The 12987-nt window shown below is 46.0% G+C and overlaps 1 protein-coding gene across 4 annotated transcripts in view; it reads left to right on the top strand.

The window, feature by feature from the left end:
* The window catches only part of LOC106564724 (serine/threonine-protein kinase N1), a 66957-nt gene extending 54367 nt beyond the window's left edge, over positions 1 to 12590 (top strand). For 3 of the 4 annotated variants that reach the window (XM_014131014.2, XM_014131017.2, XM_014131015.2), the window contains exons 2-23: positions 1564 to 1758; positions 1995 to 2100; positions 2250 to 2398; positions 2929 to 3049; positions 4950 to 5095; positions 5500 to 5713; positions 6123 to 6323; positions 6477 to 6586; positions 6919 to 7062; positions 7199 to 7274; positions 7545 to 7674; positions 7891 to 7975; positions 8141 to 8220; positions 8441 to 8513; positions 8607 to 8698; positions 8908 to 9084; positions 9170 to 9232; positions 9323 to 9399; positions 9568 to 9710; positions 9960 to 10067; positions 10352 to 10432; positions 10581 to 12590. In XM_014131014.2, coding sequence (XP_013986489.2) covers positions 1564 to 1758; positions 1995 to 2100; positions 2250 to 2398; positions 2929 to 3049; positions 4950 to 5095; positions 5500 to 5713; positions 6123 to 6323; positions 6477 to 6586; positions 6919 to 7062; positions 7199 to 7274; positions 7545 to 7674; positions 7891 to 7975; positions 8141 to 8220; positions 8441 to 8513; positions 8607 to 8698; positions 8908 to 9084; positions 9170 to 9232; positions 9323 to 9399; positions 9568 to 9710; positions 9960 to 10067; positions 10352 to 10432; positions 10581 to 10784 — 2775 coding nt within the window. In that variant the 3' untranslated portion in view covers positions 10785 to 12590. Of the gene's footprint in view, positions 1 to 926; positions 1114 to 1563; positions 1759 to 1994; positions 2101 to 2249; positions 2399 to 2928; positions 3050 to 4949; positions 5096 to 5499; positions 5714 to 6122; positions 6324 to 6476; positions 6587 to 6918; positions 7063 to 7198; positions 7275 to 7544; positions 7675 to 7890; positions 7976 to 8140; positions 8221 to 8440; positions 8514 to 8606; positions 8699 to 8907; positions 9085 to 9169; positions 9233 to 9322; positions 9400 to 9567; positions 9711 to 9959; positions 10068 to 10351; positions 10433 to 10580 lie in introns of those variants that run through there. The other variant, XM_014131016.2, reaches the window with a different exon arrangement.
* Positions 12591 to 12987: the final 397 nt, after the last annotated feature.

The raw sequence follows: 12987 nt of genomic DNA, 5'->3' as shown, positions 1-12987 counted from the left end.
AATCATCTCCTTTGTCTTGATCACGTTGAGGGAGAGGTTGTCCTGGCACCACACGGCCAGTTCTCTGACCTTCTCCCTATAGGCTTTCTCGTCATTGTCGGTGATCAGGCCTACCACTGTTGTGTCATCGGCAAACTTTATGAATGTGTTGGAGTCTTGCCTGGCCGTGCAGTCAATGTGTTTGCATTGCATTTTCAACTCTACCGGTAGTTTTGCTGTTGCGTTAAATAGCGAACGTGTCTACTCTGGTCTTGGTATGTGCGCTCTAGTCAACAGCTCGCAGATGCAGTGCGGGTAGGCTACACGATGAGATTAATGGATAAGCTCAAGAATGTTTTTATTTGTCAAAACGGCAGTCAAGCATCGATGATCATGTCACCAGAATAAGACCCTCAACATTTATTGGAATGGAGCATCAAGCTCATCACCATGCACTTTCACCACCCTGTGAAGTTCATAACTTGTTTCATCTGTAGCCTAATTTAAACTGCATGGTTACTAGAGTCGTAGTGGGAGGACCACACAACATGTCATGGTGTGGCTCCAAGTTTACTTCCAAATGATGGTTATTATATCAGTATTTGCACCTAATGGCGTTTCCATCAACAATTTACCGACACAAAAAGATCCCACCATGTCGAACAGACAAATTATCTGTCGGCGTTTATAAAATTCTACCGACACTTCCTGTTTCCATCACAGCTGTCGGGTTTAAAAAATAAAAATGGTATATATGCTATGACTACTCACATAAAAACAGTGGATGGAAACATGGTTAGTCATTTACTTCAAAGAAGACAGGACGGAAGGATGCATTTTAGTATGTTTGGAACGGGCCCTCTCTCTCTCTCTCCCTGATAGCAGAGCTACACAGGCAGGAAACAGGGAGGGCCTGAGCTGGTGTGGGACGGATATCCTGTCCCCCCTGACATTACTCCTCTACCACCCTGACTATCTTTTCCTTTCTGTTTCTCTACTCCAACTCAATGAGCGTGGTTTTAGCTAGCGGTGTTGTCAGAGGATCTCTGTGGTCTGGCGGTTGTAATTTCAAGGTGAAAGGGGACTATGTGTTGGTATGGCGACGGGCTGTTTGAGGACGACGACAGCCAGGAGGTGATGTGTTGTTTTTGTATTGTTTACGGTTTTGGGGGGACAGGGCTGTGATTTCTCTAGCAGTGATTCACTCTGTCTCCCGCTGGTTCCCTGATTGTTTGGCTGGTTTGCTGGCTGACTTTCTCCCTGAGGGAATTGCAGCTTGTGGTAACCACTGTGTCTCTGACTGTACAGTCAAGCTCAGATTTTAGAGCTCAAAACATTGGCAATTTCAGGGGGGACTGTGGACTAAAGAGATGTGAAGTCTTGAACGTTGTAGCTAGATATCATCCTCCTGAAATATTTATCTGGCCTGCATTTGACTTTTCTACAAACACATGCTAATATTTTTTCTATCCTGTCTTTCCCATTTCCTTCCTCTCCCTCCTACTCTCTTCTGTTACCCCCTTTCCTCTCTCTCCTTCCCCTCTTTCACCCCTCATCCTTCCGCTCCCTCTTCCCCCTATCCAGAGTGACCCAGGTGGGCTGTCCGTCTTAGAGCAGCTGGGTCTGGACCAGAGCTCGGACTTCTCAGACACCACGGTGCAGCAGCGTCTTGATGAGCAGAGGGAGAGGATCCGCAGGGAGATCAGGAAGGAGCTGAAGATCAAGGAGGGAGCTGACAACCTCCGCAGGGCCACCACCGATAAGAGGAATGCCTCCCAGGTAGGCTAGGTTTCCTCCCCTTACACTCTTAGTATAAGTCCCCCCTCTTACAATGTAATATAATAGTTTTGTTTTGTTTTATTGTGTGTATTGGGTCTCCTCAAATAAAGCGTAGGGCATTGCATATAAGTTAACATAGTGACATGACACATTACACATTCACTGACGAGCATTGATGGAAAGTGCTATGAGCATTGGAAAGGTGCTATATAAATCTGTTGTGTGTTATTTATTAGGTGGATTCCCAACTACGAAGCTCCAACCGTAAGCTGGAAGACCTGCATGCTCAGTTACAGGAGCTGGACGCTCACATCATGGTCAAGGGAGGAGATGACAACAAGGGTATGTTTTTAGACGATTCCATTCGTTTTATGTGTCACCCATGCATAGTCATAGCCAGGCTATGGAGATGTTGGTTGCCATGATAGATTTACCTCAAGGTGTTGTGTTGGTATTGCAGTGACAACATGTATCTGACCTTTGACCCCCAGATGACCCACCCCAGTCCCCGGGGGCGGAGAGCCACTCGTCAGCAAGCCAGGACCGCATTGCCGCCCTGGAGAGACAGCTCAACATTGAGCTCAAGGTCAAACAGGGAGCCGAGAACATGATTCCGATCTACGCCAACGGATCCACCAAGGTACTGTCCTCTCTAACCAACCATCTGCTGATTCATTCCCTCTGTACTTACCGCACCTCTTTCCTCCCTCCCCCATCTGCTGATTGTCCTTGTCTCCTGTCACCTCAGGTCTCTGACTGTCCTTGTTCCTATGTCCTCCCCGCTTAAATGCATGCTTCTCCTTAATCTACAGTGATCTGATTACACAGAAACCGGGAAAAGCAACATGGTGGATTCATACCAGGATTTAGCTTTCACCTGTATATGTATGTCACATCAGTGTATATTCAAATCCGTGTATATCACATCAGTGTATATCACATCAGTGTATATCACATCAGTGTATATCACATCAGTGCATATCACATCAGTGCATATCACATCAGTGTATATCACATCAGTGTATATCACATCAGTGTATATCACATCAGTGCAGATGCAGAAAAGGAAAGAAAGCAATTTATACTTGAGGAGATTCATCACATCTTCTAATTCCTGTCATGTGACCCGGGTCTTGACTTCCTGTGTTTTTCTCCTCCTCCTCCAATCAGGACAAGAAGATGCTGCAGACGGCCCAGCAGATGCTGCAGGACAGCAAGACCAAGATCGACATCATCCGCATGCAGATCCGCAAGAACGTGCAGGCCACTGAGCACACCGAAGACACACAGGGTAGGACAGTGTATACTTACCTGTCTGGGTGGCCCTCTCTCTGTGTACCCATCTGTCTGGGTGGCCCTCTCTCTGTGTACCCATCTGTCTGGGTGGCCCTCGCTCTGTGTACCCATCTGTCTGGGCGGCCCTCTCTCTGTTTGTCTGTGTCTCTGTCCGTTTATTTGTCTGATTTGCAGGTCAACACTTTGCCACCGTCCAACTGTCTGCCTGCAAAATGTATCTATCTATTTTTGACTGTGGAGATAAAATGTGTCACGGAGGTACAGGTTTTGTCTGTGAGGCTGGAAGGTTGCCAGCGCATTTCACTTTACCTCAATCCGTCAAATGGCCATAAATACTGCCCAGCTCTGACCTCTCCCCATGTACAGAATGTTAATCTGCCTCCCCCTGCGTAGACAATTAGTCGCGTATCCGTCCAGACTGAGACGAGGCTAACCGTAAACAGATCAATACTCTACAGCCTCAGGGACTGTCTGGATGGTTCTCTCCTGGAGTGAGGAGGGCAGCGAGACTCATTGACATCCCGTGTGTGTGTCTGTCTCTCGCCCGAACTTGGAGAGAACACGCATACAAACGCATTTGCACACAAACACCGACTCTCAAAGTACATGCTACACACACACACCCGTACTCACACACACACACACATGCACACTAGGCACTCATCGTGCATTATGAGTTAGCAGGCGATCGATGAATCTCAGTGGCAGCAGGGCACGTGAATGGGCCTTTATGGGCCCTCCATCCTCAGGAAACAGCTCATGGGGTCATCTGGAGAAGAGAGGGATTGATGGAGGTCAGGAGAGGTCGATGGAAGGAAAGCAGTAAGGAGGAGAGGGGAACTGAAAACTATTTGGAGGGATTTTAAGGATAATGTATTCCTATGGGCAGGCGTTTTCTGGTGTACTCACCTGTACCCAACGGAACTATTGCTAGTGAGGATAGTGTATTCCCTATGGAATATGTCTAACAGGTGTTTTCCTCGTCACTGGTTAGAAGCAACTTCTTTAACTTTAAAATGTAGACATGTATGACGAGGGATCATTGTTAAAATGTAGCAGGGTGAATGTGGTGTTGAGGATGGGATTTTCCCCTAAGTGGCTTTAGTGGTTACTTAGCCAATGACTTCCACTTCCACACACACACTTGCAAAAAAGGACCCCCATCACACACTCACATAAAGGTAAACACACACTCCACTCCCTCTGTATATACACACACACACCCTTTACGGTCAGTCAGATGGGTCTCTGGCATCCAGCCGAAGACCTTATAAGGAGATAAAGGAATTCAACCACATACCCAGCCACCTTTCTCATCTCTCTCGCTCTCTCTTGCTCTCTCTCTTTGTTTCTCTCTCTCTCTCCCCTCCCTCTCACATAAGCACAGTGTACAATCTAAACCAATACAGGACATCGGTTTTATCATCGGCATTATTCCAACACATATCGATGAAATGTTTCAACCCTTCTGCTATTCCGCAGTCTGAATAAAAGGATGTGTGATCTTGAGGTTGTCCCAGTACTCCTGGAGAGGAGCCCTATTTTCCCTGTCTCTCTTAACACATCACCAGTGACGGGTGAAAGCAGAATGGTAGAAGGACCGTTCCAGTCTAGTCCGTTCACCTGTCAAGTCAGTTCAGATTAGTGGTTGACAGAAACCATGAAGTACAGTACTCAAACTACACTGACCCCCTTTCTCTCAGGGCTAGAGTTTTCCTGATGAATAAAACATTCCAGATAATTGTTTATTTTTATTTTTTTTACCTCAGAATATATCAGGAACTCCTAGACTATTATTGAAGTTAACCGATGTTGATCACATGCATTAAACACATGTAGGTGTGCTCACTCCTTATATATACATCTCTTTCTCTCTCTCTTTCTCCCCCCCCCAGGTAACCAGGACATGTGTGGTGTGGAGCTGCGTATTGAGGAGCTCAGGCATCACTACAGAGTAGAACACGCTGTGGCAGATGGAGCTAAGAATGTCCTCCGACTACTGGGGGCCAGCAAGGTCCAGGATAAGAAGGCCCTGTCAGAGGTACACACCACATACACGTGTAGACACACAGAACATGAACGTGTAAACTCACTCTACATGGATGCATATGAGACCATACATATTGTACATAATTACCTTCATGTCTGTACACACACTTACAACCCCATTCTCCAGGGTTGTGTTCATTGGGTACAAACAGATGAAAATGTGTCCAAACAGAATCTGAAAATGAACCTTTGTTTGAAGTTATTTAAGCTTTTTCATGCCTACCGAGCACGACCCTGGTTCGGTCTTTAGGGTCTCACCCCTATCCTTCCAAATCCCTGAATCTCTCTACCTGCAGGCCCAGTCATTTGTAAACCCACACTTCTATACAGTACATACACTCCTGGTCTATTTTCGAGCATCTCACCCCACTTTCCCCCCCCTCTCATCTCCTCCAGGCCCAGTGTCGTCTGAGCGAGGCGTCCCAGCGGTTGGACGTCCTGAAGGACTCTCTGGACCGGCGTCTGGCTGACCTGCCGGAGGACCACCCCAAGGCCTGCCTCATCAAGGAGGAACTAGTCCTGGCCTCCTCCCCGGCCTTCAGCTCCCGCCACAGTGCCCCCTACCTTCACAACCAGTACAGCACCCTCAGCAAGCCCTCCCCGCTCACTGGTGAGAGACACTGGTCTAAATGTGTCAATAGGCTTGACTGCACACAATGTCAATAGTATCCAACACATTCAATAATCTACTAATATAATATACCATTTAGCAGACTCTTTTATCCAAAGTGACTTACAGTCATGCGTGCCTACATTTTACATACATTCACACTCGTTCTGTTTCACTGGCATCATGCCCTGGCTTATGGGTTGTTCTTGATTGTGAACTATTGACAGTGGTTTCATAGCGGTTAGCTTCACAATGCCAAAACGAGCACAATATCTAGATTATTTCAAATAAACTTTGATAGGAGCATCTTTACATCAAGTGATTAAGCTTTTGCTTTAGGTTAGATGGTGTCTCAGAACATGACCCATGTGCCTACTGTCTTTCTCTCACCTCGCCCCCTTGTCTTCAGGTACTCTCCAGGTGCAGCTGCTGGGCTGTGTGGGAGTGTTGGAGGTGGTCCCGGGGCGCAGTAAGGGCACGGCGGTCATGCTGCCCTGCTACAGCCCTGGGGAGGGACGCTCCTTCATGAACCGCAGCAGCAAGAGCAACCTGTATGGACGCAGCGGGAGCGTCAGCGGCAAGACTCCCAGCAAGACTGACGAACTCTCCTGTGAGTGGCTAGGGTAGTGTGTGTGTGTGTGTGTGTGTGTGTGTGTGTGTGTGTGTGTGTGTGATTAACTATACCGTTACCATGGAATTACCCATATGGATTGTGCTGTTAAATGGATGTTTATGTACAGGTGTATTTGTGTAATGTGTGTAGCGGAGGTGAGTGCGGTGCTGAAGATGGATAACTCAGTGGTGGGTCAGACAGCCTGGAAGAGTGTAGGGGAGCAGGCCTGGGACCAGACCTTCACTGTGGAGCTGGAGAGGGTGAGAGGTCACACACAGACAATATTGTGCATTCAGATATGCTTACACATGTACAAATGTCCTCTCTGTCTCACACACGCACGTACTCACTCATACACACACAAAAGAAACAAGTCTTCACACACACACACACACACACACACACACACACACACACACACACACACACACACACACACACACACACACACACACACACACAAAAGGACCAAACCTCTTCACACACTCTTACTCCTACACTTCGGAGTCAGCTCTCTGAAGAAGTATCATGTGTCTGTGTGTATCTTAGTTGGAACCTGTTACGTGTGTGTGTGTGTGTGTGTGTGTTCCAGTCCAGGGAGATGGAGATAGCAGTGTACTGGAAGGACTACCGCTCGCTGTGCGCTCTCAAGTACCTGAAGCTGGAGGACTTCCTGGACAACCAGAAACACCGAGTTCAGCTGGAGCTGGAGCCACAGGGGCTGCTTCTGGCTGAGGTAGGTTTCAACACGCAGGCACACACACGCTGTGAACGTGATGTCATTAAGGAAGTATCAAAACCGTGTTTCGTAATTGAGTTGATAGATCCATTATATAGAGTGCAGGTGTGATGTGTGTGATTTTGTTGTTCAGGTGATATTCTTCAACCCGGTGTTTGAGAGAGTCACACGCCTTCAGAGACAGAAGAAGGTCTTCTCCAGACAGCACGGTGAGAGAGGGCAGGGAGAAATCCAGAACCTACTGGTACAGTGGATATCTTACTTCAGTATTTCCCACAGAGCTAGGATGAGATTGTATTTCTATGGCATTTTTTATTATGATGAAACTAGAAGGGTTGACCTCACCATAGTGGTCATAACAGATTTAACAGTATGGTGTCTTTTAAAATATTAGTGCGTTTGCTGCTGTGTCCAGCTGGATTTATATTGTGTATGTGTGTGTATGAGTGTGTTTGAACTGTTCCGGTGTGTGTTTGCAGGCAAGGCTTTCCTGAGAGCTCGTCAGATGAACGTTGACATCGGGACCTGGGTCCGACTGCTGAGGAACGCTATCCCCACCGTCAACAATACCGGAACCTACAGCCCCAATGCACACAACCTCAACTCTGGGTAATACACTCACAAACACACGACTTGGTGTGTGGCCCACGCAAGCGACTTGTACCCAAGTATCTACTCCTCAAATTCATTCCTCGACTTGTTGAATGAACTCCACGTAGCATGCTATGCACTCTGAACCCTGTAGCTAACGACCCTTTTGTGTCTGTATGTGTATGTGTGTTTGCGTATACACGTGTGTACGTGTGTGTTTGCATGTGTTTTCAGGGAGATCTCAGTGGAGAAACTAAGTCTGGACAGTGACTCTCCAGTCAGGCATGATTACAGGAGAGACTCTGATAATAACACCCCGGTGAGAGAGGGACAGAAAGATGCGAAACCCAATAACAGAATATCAAAATACAACGTGAGAGGAACCTCACACACTCACCCATTTTTATCTCTCCCTCACTCCTGGCTTTGCTTCTTTCCTCCATCTCTCTATCCTCTTCTTCTCCCTCTGCTCTCTTTTTCTCAGGAGCGGTTGCCAGTGATTGAGCCCTTCTCTCCCCCAGACCTCACCCCTGATCGCCCTGCCCAAACCCCCCCTCTGAGCAGGTGTGCACCCACACTCGTTCCCACAGATGCGGTCACTATGCGGACACACTAATAGCCATTTACATACACCTACACCTACACACACACGCAACAATGTTATATTGGCGGCTATAAGTGACCATGTGTTGAATGCAGTACACACCTCTGGCCATGCTGGACCAGTCACTGTGTTTACTGTGTAGATATTATTTATTGTGGTAACGTGTGTCTCTCTCTACAGTAAACATAAGAAACCCCTGTGCCTCCAGGACTTCAGGCTGATCGCTGTGCTGGGCCGGGGACACTTTGGAAAGGTATGCTTTTCTAACCTCCCTCTGCCCTTAAAGTCCAAATAAACACTTTGATTTAGTCTGAAATGTGACCCTTGAACCTGTCCTCTCTCTTAGGTGCTGCTGTCAGAGTATAAGAAGACAGGAAGTATATACGCCATCAAGGCCCTGAAGAAAGGAGATATTGTTGCACGGGACGAGGTGGAGAGGTGTGTGTGTGTGTGTGTGTGTGTGTGTGTGTGTGTGTGTGTGTGTGTGTGTGTGTGTAGACCTTTCATTTATACATTTACAAACTTGACTTGTTTTTTTACATGACAGCAACAATTTGTTAGCACACAGGGCTTGAAATTGAACTCTGAAAGCACAGATCTCATTTTCACCACCTCCGTTGTTGTTTTCCTCCTCTCCCTGCCTCCAGTCTGATGTGTGAGAAGCGTATCTTTGAGACGGTGAACGTCTCCCACCACCCCTTCCTGGTCAACCTGTTTGCATGTTTCCAGACCCCGGAACACGTGTGCTTCGTCATGGAGTACACGGCTGGCGGTGACCTCATGATGCACATCCACGCTGATGTCTTCACTGAACCACGGGCTGTGTACGTAGTCCCAGAGTTTGTGTGTGTGTGTGTACTCCATTTTGTTTTTTGAAGAGGTGTCTTACATGTTTCTGTCTGTCTACAGGTTCTATTCAGCCTGTGTGGTTCTGGGGCTGCAGTTTCTCCATGACCACAAGATTGTGTACCGGTGAGTCAACGATACACTCGACACACAGCTACACTCTTAGCGTTCCATCCAAACCCATGACCGGTCTGTAACATCTCCTCCCTCCTCCAGAGACCTTAAACTAGACAACTTACTGCTGGATACAGACGGATATGTAAAGATTGCCGACTTTGGACTCTGTAAAGAAGGTGAGTGGTCAGAAGTTTGTTGAATCTTTACACTTCTATGACGCGCACATCTGGATAACTAGTGTGTGTGAACACTTATGTGAGTGCGAGTTTTGTGTGTGTCTGCCTGCGTTCGTCTCTTCCTGCCTGCCTGCGTAACACTGTGTAATAACATCTCCCCCTCTATAGGGATGGGCTATATGGACAGGACCAGTACGTTCTGTGGTACTCCAGAGTTCCTGGCCCCTGAGGTCCTGACCGACACCTCTTACACCAGAGCAGTAGACTGGTGGGGCCTCGGGGTCCTCGTCTATGAGATGCTGGTGGGAGAGGTGAGACTTCATTGAAGAGTTGGACAAAATATAGCTATGGAAGGACAGAAAATATCTATTCACTCTTTATTTGAGTAGACCTATTTAACGAACGTCACTTGGTGGCTGTATACATACAGTGAAAAGAAATGTACTATCTTTTCCGTGATGCGACACATCCCCTTGGGTTTGGTTTGTGTCTATTATTGTGAGGTCTGGTATTTCGAAATGGGTTTCCCACTCAACTGTCTGAGTGTATTTCTCTGCTAGTCGCCCTTCCCTGGTGACGATGAGGAGGAGGTGTTTGACAGCATCGTGAATGATGAGGTCCGCTACCCACGATTCCTCTCCACAGAGGCCATCGCCATCATGAGGAGGGTAGGTGGCCACACACACTCTCACACCATAGGTCCATGGTCTGTGGCACCTCACAGATTTGTCCATTTAATGATGGTAATGTTGTAGTTCTTGTCTCTTTTAATTCATGATTTTGTTTACCTGGGAACAGCAGTTCTGATAAGACTCTCTCCCAATATCCCCCATAATTATCTCGTTAGCAAGTTTAGTATAACAGCTGGTAATTTGACTTCTATAATGGCAATCAATATTTGTGTGTGTGTGTGTGTGTGTGTGTGTGTGTGTGTGTGTGTGTGTGTGAACAGCTGTTGAGGAGGAACCCTGAGAGAAGACTAGGCTCTGGTGAGAAAGATGCTGATGAGATAAAGAAACAGCCTTTCTTCCGGGTGAGTCAGAAATCCATGACACCATATTTATCTTTTTCCATTTCTCTTCATCCCACACTTGAAAAAAAATAAAATTTTACAGGAACATATTTGTCCACCGTGATTTAGCTTTTTGTTAACCCTCTTTTTTTTTCTCTCTCTCCTCCAGGGTCTGGATTGGGAGGCCCTGCTACAGAGGAAGCTGCCCCCTCCCTTCGTTCCCTCCATCAAGGGCCGAGAGGACGTCAGCAACTTCGACGAGGAGTTCACCGCCGAGCCTCCCACCCTGACACCGCCGCGCGAGCCCCGCACGCTCTCCCGCAAGGACCAGGACGGCTTCTGCGACTTCGACTACGTCTCCGACCTCTGCTAGGGGTCGGAAGGTCGTGACCTCTATCACATCATCATATGAGGGTCATGGGGTCACGGCAGTCTGCAAGGGTGGTCTGCTGCATCCACCACACTGTGAATGTGATATGAGAAACTGAGAAGGGTCGGTCTGTAGTGGAGTTTGTCTGTGTGGGAGGTATGAACTAGAGGAGATTAATGCAGACCCAGACTCTGTGGCTGTGTTGCCATTTACACTCTGTGGCTGTGTTTTTTTGTGTGTTTTTTTACACTGCAGCAGCATCTCACATAACTGTGAGAAGGGGCCCATCAAGAGGACAAGTGGTTGATGGGAAATGAAGTTCTGTTACAATGAGACATGACTATGTTTTCCAAAGGAAAAGAAGAAAGAAAAAAAGAAGCTGTGATGCCCATTAAGCGTGTGTCACCTCCTCCCTATCTAGAACACTCCAATGGCTGTGTCCTTACAAGAACTTGTCATAACATGTGTAACTTCTACTACACAGTCAACCCCTTTAACTTTGCCTTCCAGTTCCATCCTCCTTTGTGCCAGTGTTGTAGTCTGCTCTGAGGATAGAGGAGGATCTCCATGTAACGTTCAGGGTTGGGATCCATTCCATTTCAATTCAGTCAATTCAGGAAATCAATTGGAATTTCAGTTTATTTCCTGGATTGAAATGGAATGGACCCCAACCCTGGTTCCTTCATACTGTGACAAAACACAAATAATATTTGGGAGAGGGTGTGGTGGGTGAATGGCTTGAAATGATGCCTTACATTTCTACTGGGATCTATAGAAATGCATTTCATTTTGTTATTTTGTGGTCCTTAGTAACCAAATGTGGTCCTTGGTATGCAATAAGGGTGATAAAGTTTTACATAAATGCTAAGAGGAGAAAAGGAAGTACCTCCATCTGCCTATCAAAATGGTTGCTTGGAGGAAGGTGAATCAACAGTGTGTAGAATCATATATATATATATATATAGTTACAATGTTGTGAACAATCACCCATCAAGTTACCCAATGCTAGTCTTGTGTCTCAAAAGGGGTAAAGAACCACTGCTTGGAGGAACGGTCAATTCTGATCCAACCAGATCACTAGTGCATTCACAATGGGCAATTGTTGCCCTTTTAACATTCTTTAAAATGTTCTGATTTTAGTTGTTATTATGGAGAGAAAAAATCGACGGTGACAGTGCTTTTGGTTCAGTTTTTGGTTGATAATGATGAAGTTGTTGAAATAAGCAACAGAGCGTTATTGAATTTATCCGGTCGCCTTTTAATTGGTCCATTCTGTGAATTTTATATAAGGGTGTGTCATGTAGCATTCTACACCTGTGCCATTTGGTCATATTTGAACACACACACACAAACGAAAGTCTGAAGGATGCATGTCTCGTTCCAAACATTTAAATATTCACACAAACGTACACACACACACACTGAGAGACTTTAATGCTCAAGACACTCAAATTCAATCAGTGGCATGAAGCGGAAACACATTGAAGCAATGAATCATACTCAATGCTTCTCCAGGTTGAAGTGACCATTATGAACGGATCTAGGATCAGTTTATTCTAACCACATCCATTAGGAAAAGAAAACTGACCTTAGATTAGAACTTAGAGGCAGCTTCATCCTCCAACTACAATACATGCTCATCTGCAGAAGTCAATAGAAAACATACTTGACCTCCCTTGTCTCTGTGTATGGGGGTATGTTGTGAATCATGTTTGTCTGGCTGCCGACTACTTATCTTGTGTATGACTATACAAAAGGAAGTGAAAGTATGAGATGAGTTATTTATAAAGAAAATCTGGTGGAAAAACATGTGTATACGGTTTACTGTGTTTGATTGGGCGTCTCATCAGACCATTCTCTGTCACCTCCCTGCTATTAATGCAATACTGTATCTTCACAAGTAAGATGGTCATAAAACAAAAGTAATTTATAGACAAGCTTTACCATGTAAACTCATGAAGAATATCCTGAAAGTATCAACTCATGTCCTCTCCGATTAATGTATGAAACAAAAAAATAGATTCAAACATCAACATCCACCTTAAAATAAATCACAAAAATGCAGTTTTCTGTTTTGAATGCGACTGTGTGAGGAGATAGTAAATTGTAGGACTATGCTAATTTGGGAAAATAGTATATGTATTTGCATGATAAACTGACATGCATACTTTAATTGATTACATTGTGTCAATGAGTTCTATGGCCC

This window comes from Salmo salar, chromosome ssa12, assembly GCF_905237065.1.
Source record: "Salmo salar chromosome ssa12, Ssal_v3.1, whole genome shotgun sequence".
NCBI classification, from domain to species: Eukaryota; Metazoa; Chordata; class Actinopteri; order Salmoniformes; family Salmonidae; genus Salmo; species Salmo salar.
This window is presented reverse-complemented; position numbering and strand designations above follow the sequence as displayed.